The sequence below is a fragment of the Equus asinus genome, chromosome 24 (genome assembly GCF_041296235.1).
Source record: "Equus asinus isolate D_3611 breed Donkey chromosome 24, EquAss-T2T_v2, whole genome shotgun sequence".
NCBI lineage: Eukaryota > Metazoa > Chordata > Mammalia > Perissodactyla > Equidae > Equus > Equus asinus.
Window position 1 is genome coordinate 36,618,886 of NC_091813.1, and position 12,898 is coordinate 36,631,783.

General features: G+C 53.3%; 1 protein-coding gene across 1 annotated transcript; it reads left to right on the forward strand.

The window, feature by feature from the left end:
- The first annotated feature begins 4,313 nt into the window (after positions 1–4,313).
- On the forward strand, positions 4,314–12,391 carry PRDM13 (PR/SET domain 13). The gene is made up of 4 exons (XM_014841088.3): positions 4,314–4,457; positions 5,936–6,067; positions 6,366–6,486; positions 9,989–12,391. Exons 1-4 carry the CDS (start codon positions 4,314–4,316, stop codon positions 11,731–11,733), a joined length of 2,142 nt encoding a protein of 713 aa, XP_014696574.1. The 3' UTR covers positions 11,734–12,391.
- Positions 12,392–12,898: the final 507 nt, after the last annotated feature.

Genomic DNA, 12,898 nt, shown 5'->3' on the forward strand with positions numbered 1-12,898 from the left:
AGGAGGAGCGTCCAAGCGGGTGGAAGTCTGAACACAATGCAACCTGAGAATTTCTGTCACTCTCTGCATATGCTCCTAAGTGCTTTAATCCCAATTAGGGGCGGCTGACACACGGTTCTATTCATTCCCATCAGCTCTTGAATACATTTGCCTAGAAATGAACTTCACAAATAGAAGTGCTCCTAAATGTGCCCAACAGCAAGGAAAATCGAATTGAGCGCGGGCTCATTCGGCAGCGGCCGGCAGAGGAGCGCTGAATGTGGAGGTGCCCCGAGACATTGCAATTCAGCAACACGCTCGCTGGCTTTTCTTTGCACCATGTCAACCGAAAGAACCAAGAAATAAGTTGGGGAACTCCGGTTAAAAGGCAACTTGAGAGGAACTCTGAATACTTTTATTGAGCCGCTTCCAATGAAGGACTTAAAAAACAACAAAAAAAGGCACCACAAAACCCACCAGCGGCGTCGGGGCTGCGTCCTGGCCGTGCGTTTGGAGCCTCCCGGGCCGCGGCGCACCCACCGGCCTCGCAATTAAGGGGAAAATGGCCCCGTCGCCGGCGTGTCATCTGGTGGCGTTCCCAGAGCCCGTCGTCGCCGCCGCCCTATTCAGACCCAGCCTTAATGTCCCACCCGCGCCTCGGGGGCCGCGCAGCTGGTCCGCGCTGACCCTCCGGCCCGGCTGGCGCGGATACCCTTAGGGGGCGCGGTCCGCGCCACCGCGGACCCGCAACTCCGCCGAGTCTCCGGGTCTCCGCCTGTCCAGCGTCCTTGCCTGCGGTCCTTGACCCAGCGCCACTCCCTCCATCCCGGGGCTGGGGAGTCTGCGCGCCCGCCAGGGTGGGCGGCATTGATGGCAGCCCCAACACTCAGGGGGCGACCACCTCGGCCCCCCTGGGGACCCGGAGCCCAAGGGCTGTGCGCCCCAGGGACCGGCACTCTGGGTGTTCCAAAAGGAGCCGCTAATCTCAGCCCCGAAGTCCAGTGGGGGCTCTTTTCCTCCAGGCGGAGCCCCGCCAGCTCACACGTGCTCGGCGCCGGCAACACTTCCAGCCCGGCGCGCGGACGCAACAAGGCGCGGGCGGGCGCCGCCCCCAACGCAGCCGCTGCTGAAAGCGGCGCCGCGGTGGGACTAGGTCCCGGCAGCCCGCCCCTCCGGCGGCCTGCGGCTCTCGAGCATCCACGCCTCATTAGGGACAACCTGTTACCGGGGCCGGAGTCGTGCCTGCGCGGTTCCACGGTAGGCAGGAGCAGGGCCGCCCCCAAACCGCCCCCCACCCCGCACCTCGGTGCAGAAGGGATTTCGCTTTAACGGGGCCTCTGGACGCCTATTTTAAGTCCATAAAAAAGTCGAGTGGAATGTTTTGATTGAGTCTCAACATTGTCCTTGAATAAGGCTGAGACCATGTAATTAATGTGTCTTTTTAATAAGGGACAATACGGCCGTTCAAGCTATTTAATTTCATTTAATTTTCCATCCCATTTGCTGCACAGCCCGCTTTTACTTTTAACACCCAGCCTTTCACGGCCCATCTTGCTCCACTGGGCACATTAGATTGGTTTCACCCTTGCTTTTTAGGGAAGGAAAAATAAAAGAAAATGTGTTCCTTTCCTCCTTTGTGAAAAATTTATTTCACTTGGGGAACTTCAACTCTGAGCCACAGGACAGAATAAAACTGGGCGAGCTGGTGTGAATGCCTCTGGCGCAGTCCCTTTCTTCTCGTGGGGCTGGGAACCAGCCACAATTGGCTATATTAATAAATAACTTTCCTCACAGTCGGCCTTTACATGGTCCTATTGATAAAATTGTTCGCGTGTCGTTCACGCTTTTTCACTCATTAAGGAGGGCCGGGGAGGAGCCCCGAACCCAGGCCCCGCGCTCGCCCCTTCCCGCTAGCGCTGCTGGTAATTTAAACTGGGTGTCATCACGGAGTCGCCAGGCCAGAGGTTAGAGGGACATGTTCATGGCTTAAATTTATTGCCCTCGACTCTTCGGAGGGGCTTCCTCTCTTCCCCTCCTCCTCTGGCTTTTTCCATTCATGGGCCTCCCGATCAAAGGCTCCCTCCTCTCCTTCGCCGGCATCCTTAGCAGCTCACAGAGGGGCAACTGGAGGGTTAAGAGGAAAAGTCAGTGGCAGCTCCCTCGGAAAGTGGCACTGGGCATGGAGTGGCTGCACGCGTGTGGCTGCCCACAGCCGCAGAGCGGCTCTCTTCTCCGAAACCCGAGTAGCCGCGTCTCCATAGACCTTTGAGTTAGCACCGAGGCACGCCATCCATGTGTCACCGCACCGTCTGACTTGAGATGCTTAGACTTGAGACCCTTGACCTGGCCTGGATTCCCCCACTGCGCAAACCACGAGTTCTGGAGCGATCCAAACGCATTCACTCTCATTGAGTGATCTCATTCACAGATCATTGCTATTGACCTTCGCAACAAACCTGAGCGAACCGCGAAGTGGAAGCCAAAGGCCACTTTGCATCATCATTCCCGTTTTACGGATTAGGAGACTGAGGCTCTGAAGTAATTCACTGAGGGTTCTCCGAGCCTTGAGTGACAGAGCACAGACGGAGGGACCCTGGGTCTCCTGACCGTGTCCACTATGGCGAACGCATGTCTCCATCCATCGACGGTTGCCACACGGAGCTTCTTGAGGGCCTCGTGGGACAAACTGCCAAGCTGCAGGTGTCACCACCTTGGGTCCTGCCGCCACTGTTAGTCAGAGTCACTCCTGCCAGTGGCCTAAGAATCGCGCCTTCTGCCTGGAGCCAGGTGAATTCCCGGTGGCGGCTCCTGGGAGTCCTCTGCCCACTCGTACAGTGGTCGGGCCTCCAACACCAGGCGAGAAACCGAGTCACTCAGGCCTCTCCCAGAACACTGCGTGGGGCTCACGTCCTGGTCCATTGGATTTAGGGAGCGGTGCCAGTGATGAGCGGTGTGTGGCAGGTGCGGGCGGAAATGTCACAAATATCTGATGAACTTGATTACTAGGCTATCTTATGAAACTAGATGCCCCCGTGCAGATCGGAGGGTTCCCTAAAAGAAAACGAAGAGCACTTTGGTTTAATTCCGAAATACCCGTTAGCTGGTTCCTGAACCGGGCTAACGGAAGGGGTTGCCAACGCCCACCTACCCTTCTTTTCCACGATCTTTGACAGATTGCTTTTTGTGCTGTTGTTGTTTGTTTTTAAAGAAAAGTCTGGCTTGCTGGGTTCTGGGAAAGTTAGCTCCAAGGACTTCTTCCCCATTTTAAACTTAAAAGCAAATCAGGACTTGAGGCGGTCGGTCGGCCCTGGTTAAAAACCCAGCGGGCAGAACCCCTCTTCAACTCTCGGGTACAGTCAGGGCGCGGGATGCCCCGCAAAACCGCGACTCTGTAGCCGCTTCCAATTCTCCAGAGAAAGTGCGGGCCTGGGGAGCACCCGAGAGCAGAGATGCACAGCTGACGTGTCTCCCAAAACTGGTCCAGACGCTTCATATTTTGGGGTGAAACTGGGCAGACGGAACGATAAAGCGGTTCTAAATAGACGACTGGCCTGAACCCAAATCGCTGATATGGTAATATGGTCGTTATTTAAAAAGTGTAGGTATTTTCTGGTGTTTTCCCATCAAGTACCTGCCTAATTTCTGTATGGCACACGCCAGAAATCAATAGAAGTTAACAAGTCCTCAAACAGTCCCCATCTCTTTGTTTAATCTCCTTTACAATAAAGCCAAGGGGAGAGAATTAAAAATCTTTGAAGTAGACCAAGGCTCAAAGGAATCAGCCAAGTAGACTTAAAGTAGTCACTTATTTCCCAAAACTGGTTTGTCGGCGAACAATAAAAGGAAGTAAAATTTATGGAGAAATTATACAGTGGATTTGTCACTTAAAATATCGTAACTGTCTCGAGGACAATACCCCATGCTGAGGATTAATGGTCCCGCCGGACCTTTGATTCACCAGCGCCTTTTCTTCGCCCTTGACAAATTGGATTTTTAGGAATGGGAAGGTCGCCTGGACCATTGTGCGCCAGCCATTCAGAGGCCTCGATTATGCAGGGGGCTGAGGGAACCACTCCATGTGACCCTCTCGGGTGGGACTTTGCAGCTGCGCCGCAGCGCAACTCTCTCACCAAACTCCGCGCCCTTGCGCTCGCGGTGCCAAAAGGCGCCCGCCCCGATTGAAAAGGCTCAGTGCATGCCCGGCCGCGTCACTCCGCGGGCGGAGGACGCACGTCGGGGCGCGGCTCCCTGTCTCGCGCGCTGCTGGGGCTCTGTCACTCGCGCCCTGTCGAGGACCTGCGCGCCCGAGCGCCTGCCTGGCGGCGGCGGCAGCGATGCACGGAGCCACTCGCGCTCCGGCCACCAGCGTGAGTGCCGATTGCTGCATCCCGGCCGGCCTGCGCCTCGGGCCGGTGCCCGGAACCTTCAAGCTGGGCAAGTACCTGTCAGACCGCAGGGAACCCGGGCCCAAGAAAAAGGTATTAGCCATTCCGACCTCTGCCCCCTGCCGTTCGCTTCCCTTTGCCGCGGCCCAAGAAAGGGGTCGATAGAGCAAGCGGAGGAAAGGGGTGATTCCAACTGCCAGGTGGAAGCGGATGCTGATTCCTCCCCGCCAGTCACGTTAACTGAGAGCTGGATGTGCGCCGGGTTGTGGGAGAGGACCTGACAGAGGGGACAGCCCCGGGGTGGGATGCATGGGCTCTTTGCGTGTCGGGACCACTCGGACCCCGAGGTTTTCTGGAGCTCTGGGGTCTCCTTCGCAGAGGCGCCCCCTCCCTCGCCTTTCTCGGCTGACGCGCCTTCTCTAGGTTATACAACGCGCAGCGCGTTGAGGACTTTTCTTCCCTTCTTCCCTTCGATATGCTAATCTGGTCTTACATTTACCTTCAAATAATTTAATCTCGTTTCCTCTGAAAAGATAATTTGGGAACGTCAGTTCCTAGAACCTCCCCAGATTTTCCTTTCCGCGGATGTCTGAGTGCTGGTTGTGGGTAAGAGGATGGAGGCTGAGCCAGGTGGTGGCTCTGACGCGGGCTCCGAGGGCGAGGAGCGCCCACTCGCTTGGCCACTGGGTGCGGGCGCCTGCAGCCCGGCTCTGGGTGTCCAGGGTCGCAACTGGGAGGTGTCAGAGCCAACCGGCCAGCTCTGACTCTCCAAACTGCGTCGCCACCCCTGACCAGAGAGGGGTTTTAAAGGCCCCCACCCACCCGGAGGCGTCGCAGCGGGCAAAGGTCGCAAACAGCGACCAGGAAATGCAGGCGGGAGTCCGGTGGGGGCTAGGGGAGAGGACTTTAGCTTTGGCGTGCTGGCTGCTTAGAGCTTTCTAGTAAGCAATGGCTCCGGTGCCCTGCCGGCGGGACCAGCATCTGGCTCCCCGCGCAATCTGCCTCTTTCCCCGGGTCTAAAGCCGGGTTTGCCGCGCACCACGCCTTCCTCTGTAAACGCGCTTTAATTGCTTTTAAATGGCCGGTCAGCCTGCGGCCGCTTTGTTCAGATACTTTAGCTGCTTGGCTCGTTGGCACCTCCGGGCCTCAGTGAGGTGCAGCGAGAATAGGGAGGCTCGAGAGGGGGTGGGGGACACTGGGTTCTGGGACTGACTTCGAAACGTCTCTACCCTGGTGTTAGGGCTGCTTGCAGAAGCGCAAGAGGCAGCACTGGGGTGGGGGTCGGGGACGTCTTGGTACAAGATGCACCCGGGCGCTCAGGGAGGATGCTCTCTCCCCTCGTGTTGACAAGGTGGAGAAGAGGGGGGACTGTTACACTAGCCAGCCTCCCCTCTTCCTCCCTCCCACAAGCAAGGGTCCTAAGGAATTGCCCTCTTCCCAACAGCCCCCAGCGGTTTGGCCAAAGCGAACACAACCGTTTTCCTGAGTCGGGTGGGTGGAGGATACACTTTCCTTCTGGGCCGTGGGCCTGGCCGTGGCGCGGGGGAGAACGACCACTGCTTGTGTTGCAGGTGCGCATGGTGAGAGGGGAGCTGGTGGACGAGTCGGGGGGCTCCCCTCTGGAGTGGATAGGGTTAATCCGGGCAGCCAGGAACCCCCAGGAACAGACTCTCGAAGCTATTGCAGACTTACCCGGAGGACAGGTACTGTGGGCTTCCCCCCCACTGCCCATTCTATCTACCTAACCGTCACTGAGGTGGCCAGCAATATTGAGAGCAAAGCGCTGTAGCTAGAGGTCTCATTTAAACGTCCCAACAACCTATAAGGTAGATACTATTATTTTCCCCGTTTGAAGAATGAGGGAAGTGAAGTTCAGAGAAGTCCAGTAGCTTTTCTAGGGTCACACAGCTTCAGAGCGGGGATTAGAACCTTTCCTCTCAGTTGTTTTTTGACCAATTACCCAGGAAATGACAGGAGGCTGTCCTGTTCCTTGCGTCCCAGATCTTCTACCGAGCCCTGCGAGATGTCCAGCCAGGGGAGGAGCTGACCGTGTGGTATTCCAACTCCTTGGCTCAGTGGTTCGACATCCCCACGATTGCAACTCCGACACACGATGAGAAAGGTATCACCTCGGACAGGGTGTCTGGGCTAGCGAGGGTGGGCAAGAGTCCAGCCGGCCTCCAGTCTTTGGGGGCATCCTCAGACCTGAAGGGCCTGTCTCTCGTGCTTGTAAAACTGAATTCACACTCCCTGTCTGTGCAGGTAGAGGGGCGATGTCACCACTACCTCCTTAAAATCCACAGTCAACGATAATGACAGCGACAATAATAATCTGGCTCACCATGGCAGGGATAAAAATACTCTTTATGAACTTCATGGGGGTCATCCTTTCCTACTGCATACTCAAAGAGACAGTTATTTACTCAATTAAGAATCAATAAAGAAGCCTTAACATATTATTAGAGTAATCACGTCATGAGCTCCAGATAGCGTACCTCAAGCCTGGAATGCTTGTAGAAGGTGGAGGGCATCTCTTTTCCACTGGTTTGAAGGAGAGTAACGTATTTCCACAGCATTTTAGAAGCATTACGGTACTTACAGCTGGTCAGTTGGCAGGTACTGAGGCCCTTCCATTTAAATAGTATTTATTCACTTCCCCCTCCCTACTTAAATTGAATCTGGGATGTATCCCAGTTTCTTCTCAGATTTATTTGATCCCTTCCAAAGCCAAGAGCGGATTTATGCAAATTAAGGTGCAGTAACTAAAGAGAAAAACATTTTCAAACCCTCCCTAGAACACTGAGGAACACTTCCTGTGGAAAAAAGCCGGGAGGTACTAAAATGGTTACGATCTTGAGGCTCCCTATTAATGCACAAGGCTTCCTTGACTTCCTTTTTTTCTTGCTAATTATTTTAGTCTGTTTGTAATTTCTCCTAAAGACACAGTTATATTTAAAGGCAACGTAATGAATGCTGTGAAATATTTTAACATGCTCTCCTCCTGAATTGCATGCTCAATCTTGTCCCTTTAGAAATAGGGCTAAAGAAATTAATACAAATGTGGGAATCAAGAAACACTTCATGAACAAGACAGAATGAAGTTTATTCAGAACGATGAATCACTTCATTTCCAAGTGTCACTGTCTTCTGTAAATTCTATTGATTTTGTGGGTAGATTTGTATGTACACTATTCATAACAAATCATCGCAAAATAGTTTCTTCCTTGCATCACATTATATTAAATTCTCCTGTCAACTTCTTCCAGTAAAAGAGAAACATGACAAACGCCCCGTAGTGGAGAAGTCTCAGAGCTGCCACTACAGAAGAGTTCAGAGGGCTACTGGCCTTTGGGGCTGGGCATTTCTGCATAGAAGACACTCTTCCTTAGCTGCTCCCAGATAGTACACAGGCTGTTTGTTTGAGTGGTGGTCCTTGTGTTTTCATTTCAGCCGATAGAGCTCATAAACATCATATGATAACAGATGTCAAAATAGACACCCATTTTCCTTTTGGAGAATGTATGGACTTTTTTGAACCTTGACTTCCCCAGCTTTGAGCTGCTTGAAATCTTAACAACCTCAGGGTTACATGAAGGAGAGGAGGCAAAGTCACTTATGAAGTGTGTTTGATACTTTTGGCATAGGATGAATTTCAGAGTCTGGAAAACATGTCAGGTGGTTAGGATAAACTGAAAAATGAACGTATTGAAACAGAAAGCATGCATCTGCTTAAATCTCAAAAAGAGGAAGAAATAAGTAGGGATGACTTCTATTCTTCCAATATTGACTAACTCCAGTGGGTTTCAATTGCATAGTAAGATTAAGGAAAATACTGACCCTTTGTTTTAGGAACAAAGCTTAGTTTGCTTTACATTGAGCTGAGTCATTCTGGGGCAGCCTCTGAAAACTCTCTTTAAGAAGAGGTGTTGAGAGGGAGGTTCTGCATTTAAGAGAAGGGAGGTTACTTAAGATATTAAATCAACACACCCAGCAAAAGAACCCAGAGGTCTCATCTCTCTCTCTTTTTGTCGAGATTTATTTTACATGGTGTTCAATACAAGGTAATAGAAATACTGAAATGATTTTACCTAAGTCTGCCATAAACAATTAGGATATGGTCTTATAGGCAAATCCTCTTCCCCCCTTTTTTCTGTCTGCTCTCCCTTGGCTTTAGCGGGAATAAACTGCTCCTTACTTGAGCTTCCATCTTAGTTATCTGGGGGAACTACTTGAAAGCCAGAAGTAAAATACATGAAGGGAGGAAGATCTAGAATTTTTTTCCATTGCTGTTTTTGTAGTAATGTTTTAGAAGGGTGAGCTGCTTGTGTACAAGGAAGAAAAGTTCAACTTTTCCATTAAATTTAATGAGACCAACATATACTTTGGATACTTCCTTTGGCTCAACTAACTTCTCACAGACATCCTTCACTTGAGTATTATCAACCACAACATTTAAAAAGAAACCCAACTGCGATATCGCTGTTCTCTGTACAGATGTAACATGAACTTTTTGAGTGAAAATTAACTTTCACTCTGTGATAAGAATCTGTTTCCTACTTGTGTCTCTTGATTGTGTTCACAGACCCTAGCACAATGAAAGACAACTAATGCTAATAATATTAAACACACACAAAAAAGAGTAGACACCGAAAACACACATATAGTTCCTGGTAGAGAATTGTGCACTTATTAAAAGCTGAGTATCTATTTCTATATCACTTATATATATATATTCATGTAATATAAAATAAAACTATATATCTTTTCCAAGGACTTTACTAAGCTTGGATTTGTGTAGCTATCTAGGAGTTAATTAGTCAGCAGGTGGAACAACTGACAGGATAATGCAACATCATCCTTCAATTTTTAGAATGTCAGGACATAGGACTTTTTCTTTTCTCCCATCAAATTAAATGGGGTTAAAGAGGGAATAAGGATACAAATAATTTTGAAGAACAGCAAATCATAGTCCCTATGTGGTCCTTCGGTTGGTCACGCTCCAGGAAAACCTCAGGCAAAGTGTTTAAGGCTGGGAGGGGGTGGGAAGGGTGGGTAGTGAACATAAAAGACATTGTTCTATGAAAAGGAATGATTACATATGGCCCATACATACAGGATATTGTCTCGCCTGGTAATGAGGCGCTCACGACCATTAGATTGGCCTTTGTTCAGTTTATCCAAACTCCTTGACATACGCCACCTATTCTGCAAACGCCAACAGATGGGCCCGGGCACAGCACAGCCTCAACACTTGATTTAAAGCAACAGCTGCTCTCTACTCTCGTCTCTTCCCTGGCCAGCCTGCCTGAGCGCTGCCCTCCCAACGAAGATTTGCTCGGATGGCCCGGAGGTGGTCTTCGTTGGAAAGGCCCAGGTCATCCTTCTTAGCCTCTGATTAGTCCTAGAGGATGGAGATGGTGACAAAGTTGGCCATTTGGGGCTTACCGGGGTTCTTGCTACAGTGGTGCTACCGAACTCAGTTATTCGCCAGGAGCTAAGAATACTCCTGCTTCTCCCAATACCGCGGGTCAAAACCTGGGCTTTCCCTTGGGTGCGCTGGGGCTTGCTTTCTCACTCTCTGGTCCGCCTCTCACGGGGTCGCTTTTCCACTCTCTCTTGCCCAGGGGAGGAACGCTACATTTGCTGGTACTGCTGGAGGACGTTTAGATACCCCAACAGCCTTAAGGCGCACCAACGTTTCCACTGCGTGCTCAGCAGCGGCGGGAGCCGCGCCTACCTGCACCACGAGCACGCGGCTCGCCAAGGCGCTGCCCCGGCCACGGATGGCCTTCGCCTCTCTCCGAAACCCCCGGCGCCTGACTTCGCCGCGGCCGCCTCGGCGGGGAATCTGCGGCCCCACCCGCAGGCCCAGCCGCCCCTCCAGGCCTGCGGAGCCCGGGAGAGCATCAAGCGCGAGGCGTCCTCCGCGCCCTCGGCCACCTCGCCGCCACCGGCCAAGTGGGGGCCGTCCAAGAAGGGCAAGGAGCAGCCGGACCGCGCCCTGGACATGAGCGGGGCCGCCCGGGGACCCGGCCACTTTCTCGGCATCGTGGGCGGCTCCCCAGCGGGGGGCGGCGGCCTGGCCTTCTACCCCGGCGTGCGCTCAGCTTTCAAGCCCGCCGGCTTGGCCAGGGCGGCCGCGGCCGCGCACGGCGACCCCTACCGGGAGGAGGGCGGCGGCAAACCGGGGGCCGGCCTGGCCTTAGGCAGGCTGCTGGGCGGGGGCCGGGGGGGCGGACGGCCTGGAAGCGGGGAGAACCCGGCGGCGGGCGGCGCGGGCCACCACCATCACCACCACGCGCATCACCACCATCACCCTAAGTGCCTGCTCGCGGGGGACCCGCCGCCGCCGCCGCCGCCTGGCCTGCCCTGCTCGGGGACCTTGCGCGGCTTCCCTTTGCTCCCTGGCCCCCCGGAAGAGGCTTCCGCCTTCAAGCACGTGGAGCGCGCCCCGCCCGCCGCCAACGCGCTACCGGGAGCGCGTTACGCGCAGCTGTCGCCGGCGGCCGGGCTGCCCCTCGAGCGCTGCGCTCTGCCGGCCCTCGACGCGGGCGGGCTCAAAGCCTACCCGGGGGGCGAGTGCAGCCACCTGCCTGCCGTCATGCCGGCCTTCACCGTCTACAACGGGGAGCTCCTCTACGGCTCCCCGGCCGCCGCTGCATATTACCCGCTCAAACTGCACTTTGGCGGGCTGCTCAAGTATCCGGAGTCCATCTCCTACTTCAGCGGGACCACGGCGGCAGCAGCGGCGGCGGCCGCTCTAAGTCCCGCCGAGCTGGGCTCCCTAGCCAGCATCGACCGAGAGATCGCCATGCACACGCAGCAGCTGTCCGAGATGGCAGCCGGGAAAGGCCGCGGCCGCCTGGACGCGGGGACGCTGCCACCGGCCATCGTGGCGGCGGGTGGCGCTGGGGGTGGCGGCAGCGGGAGCGGCGGCGCGGGCAAGCCCAAGACGGGCCACCTGTGCCTCTACTGCGGCAAGCTGTACTCTCGCAAGTACGGGCTCAAGATCCACATGCGGACGCACACGGGCTACAAGCCGCTCAAGTGCAAAGTGTGCCTGCGGCCCTTCGGCGACCCCAGCAATCTCAACAAGCACATCCGGCTGCACGCCGAGGGCAACACGCCCTACCGCTGCGAGTTCTGCGGCAAGGTGCTGGTGCGACGCCGGGACCTGGAGCGCCACGTCAAGTCCCGCCACCCTGGCCAGAACCTGCTGGCCAAGGCGGGCGACGGCCCGGGAGCGGGGCCTGACTATCCCCCGGAGCCCGGAGAGCCCAAGAGCGACAACGACAGCGACGTGGACGTCTGCTTCACGGACGACCAGAGCGACCCCGAGGCCGGGGGCGGTGGCGAGCACGACTCGTAACGAGTCTTCCCAGGAAAGGGCGTGTGTGGGGGGTGTGGACAGAGAGAAGAAGTGGGGGTTCTGTTATGGGAGAAGAGGATCTCCTGGTGGTGAGAATGACTCTGTTGACAAAACCGTTTTTATTTTGGTTGGGCGCCAGATTTGGAACAGTGAGGGGTTCCCGGTCCGATGCTGAAGCTCAGAGCAAAGGTTTGGAGCTGTCTTAGAGAAATCTGGGCTCCCGAGCAGCCCGAGGCCGGCGGGTCCTGGCGCGCTCCGAGTCTCTGGACTCCGCCGACAGGCTCCCCGCAACCGCCCTGGCGGTCTGCTCTCGAGGTTTAGGATCACGCTAATGTGAACGTCACAGCGCCCTCGAAGGCGCCGATTTTAACTGCCACGTATTTTAAAATTGTTCTTTTCTGTGGAGGAAATTGTGCCTTTTGAAATGATGTTTTGTGTGAGTATTTTACATTAGCATTTCACTGCGTAGGCACAACAGTAGTCACAATTCGGTAGACGTGACATCCATACACTTGTTTCCATTTCATGTGTTCTGGCGTCAAAGACTACGCCTTGCCTCGTTGAATAGATAGTGGTAGAAGGAGTACAAATTGGTCAAGTTGCAATTATTTATAAGAGAATAATGACAAATGTAAAATATCTAAAGCATGAATCTAAGAGCACGCAATATATAATTTTAAAGAAAATGTCCTATTTGGTAGAATACAAATGTGATGTATGTTGTTTTATAATGAATGATGTACAGTGGATTCAGTATTTTGGTCTTGGTTCCAGTTTGTGCAATCTTTAATAAAAATAAAGATACAAATGAGAGTTTCATCACTTAGCGATTTCAGCAGATCCTTTAAAGAAACAGTTTAATTCCAAAACGATTTTCAAGGAGACTCCATGATAAGATAAGTCACAGGACACTTGAATACTTTGATTATTCATAAAATAAATGTTAAGCAGTGTTGTAATAGGGAAATATACCATTTTCAATATGTGCATTTCACAGGCTCCCAGATAGCAGGCAAAAAGTTTTCTGAAACCATGTTAATCATGCTAAGTGTTTTATGTTGACAGAAAGAAGCTAATAAGCTTCAAGAACACACACACACATATTCCTTGTCAAAAAGAATCATGGGTCTGTAGAATCATTATTTCTTTTTATGTACCATTTTGA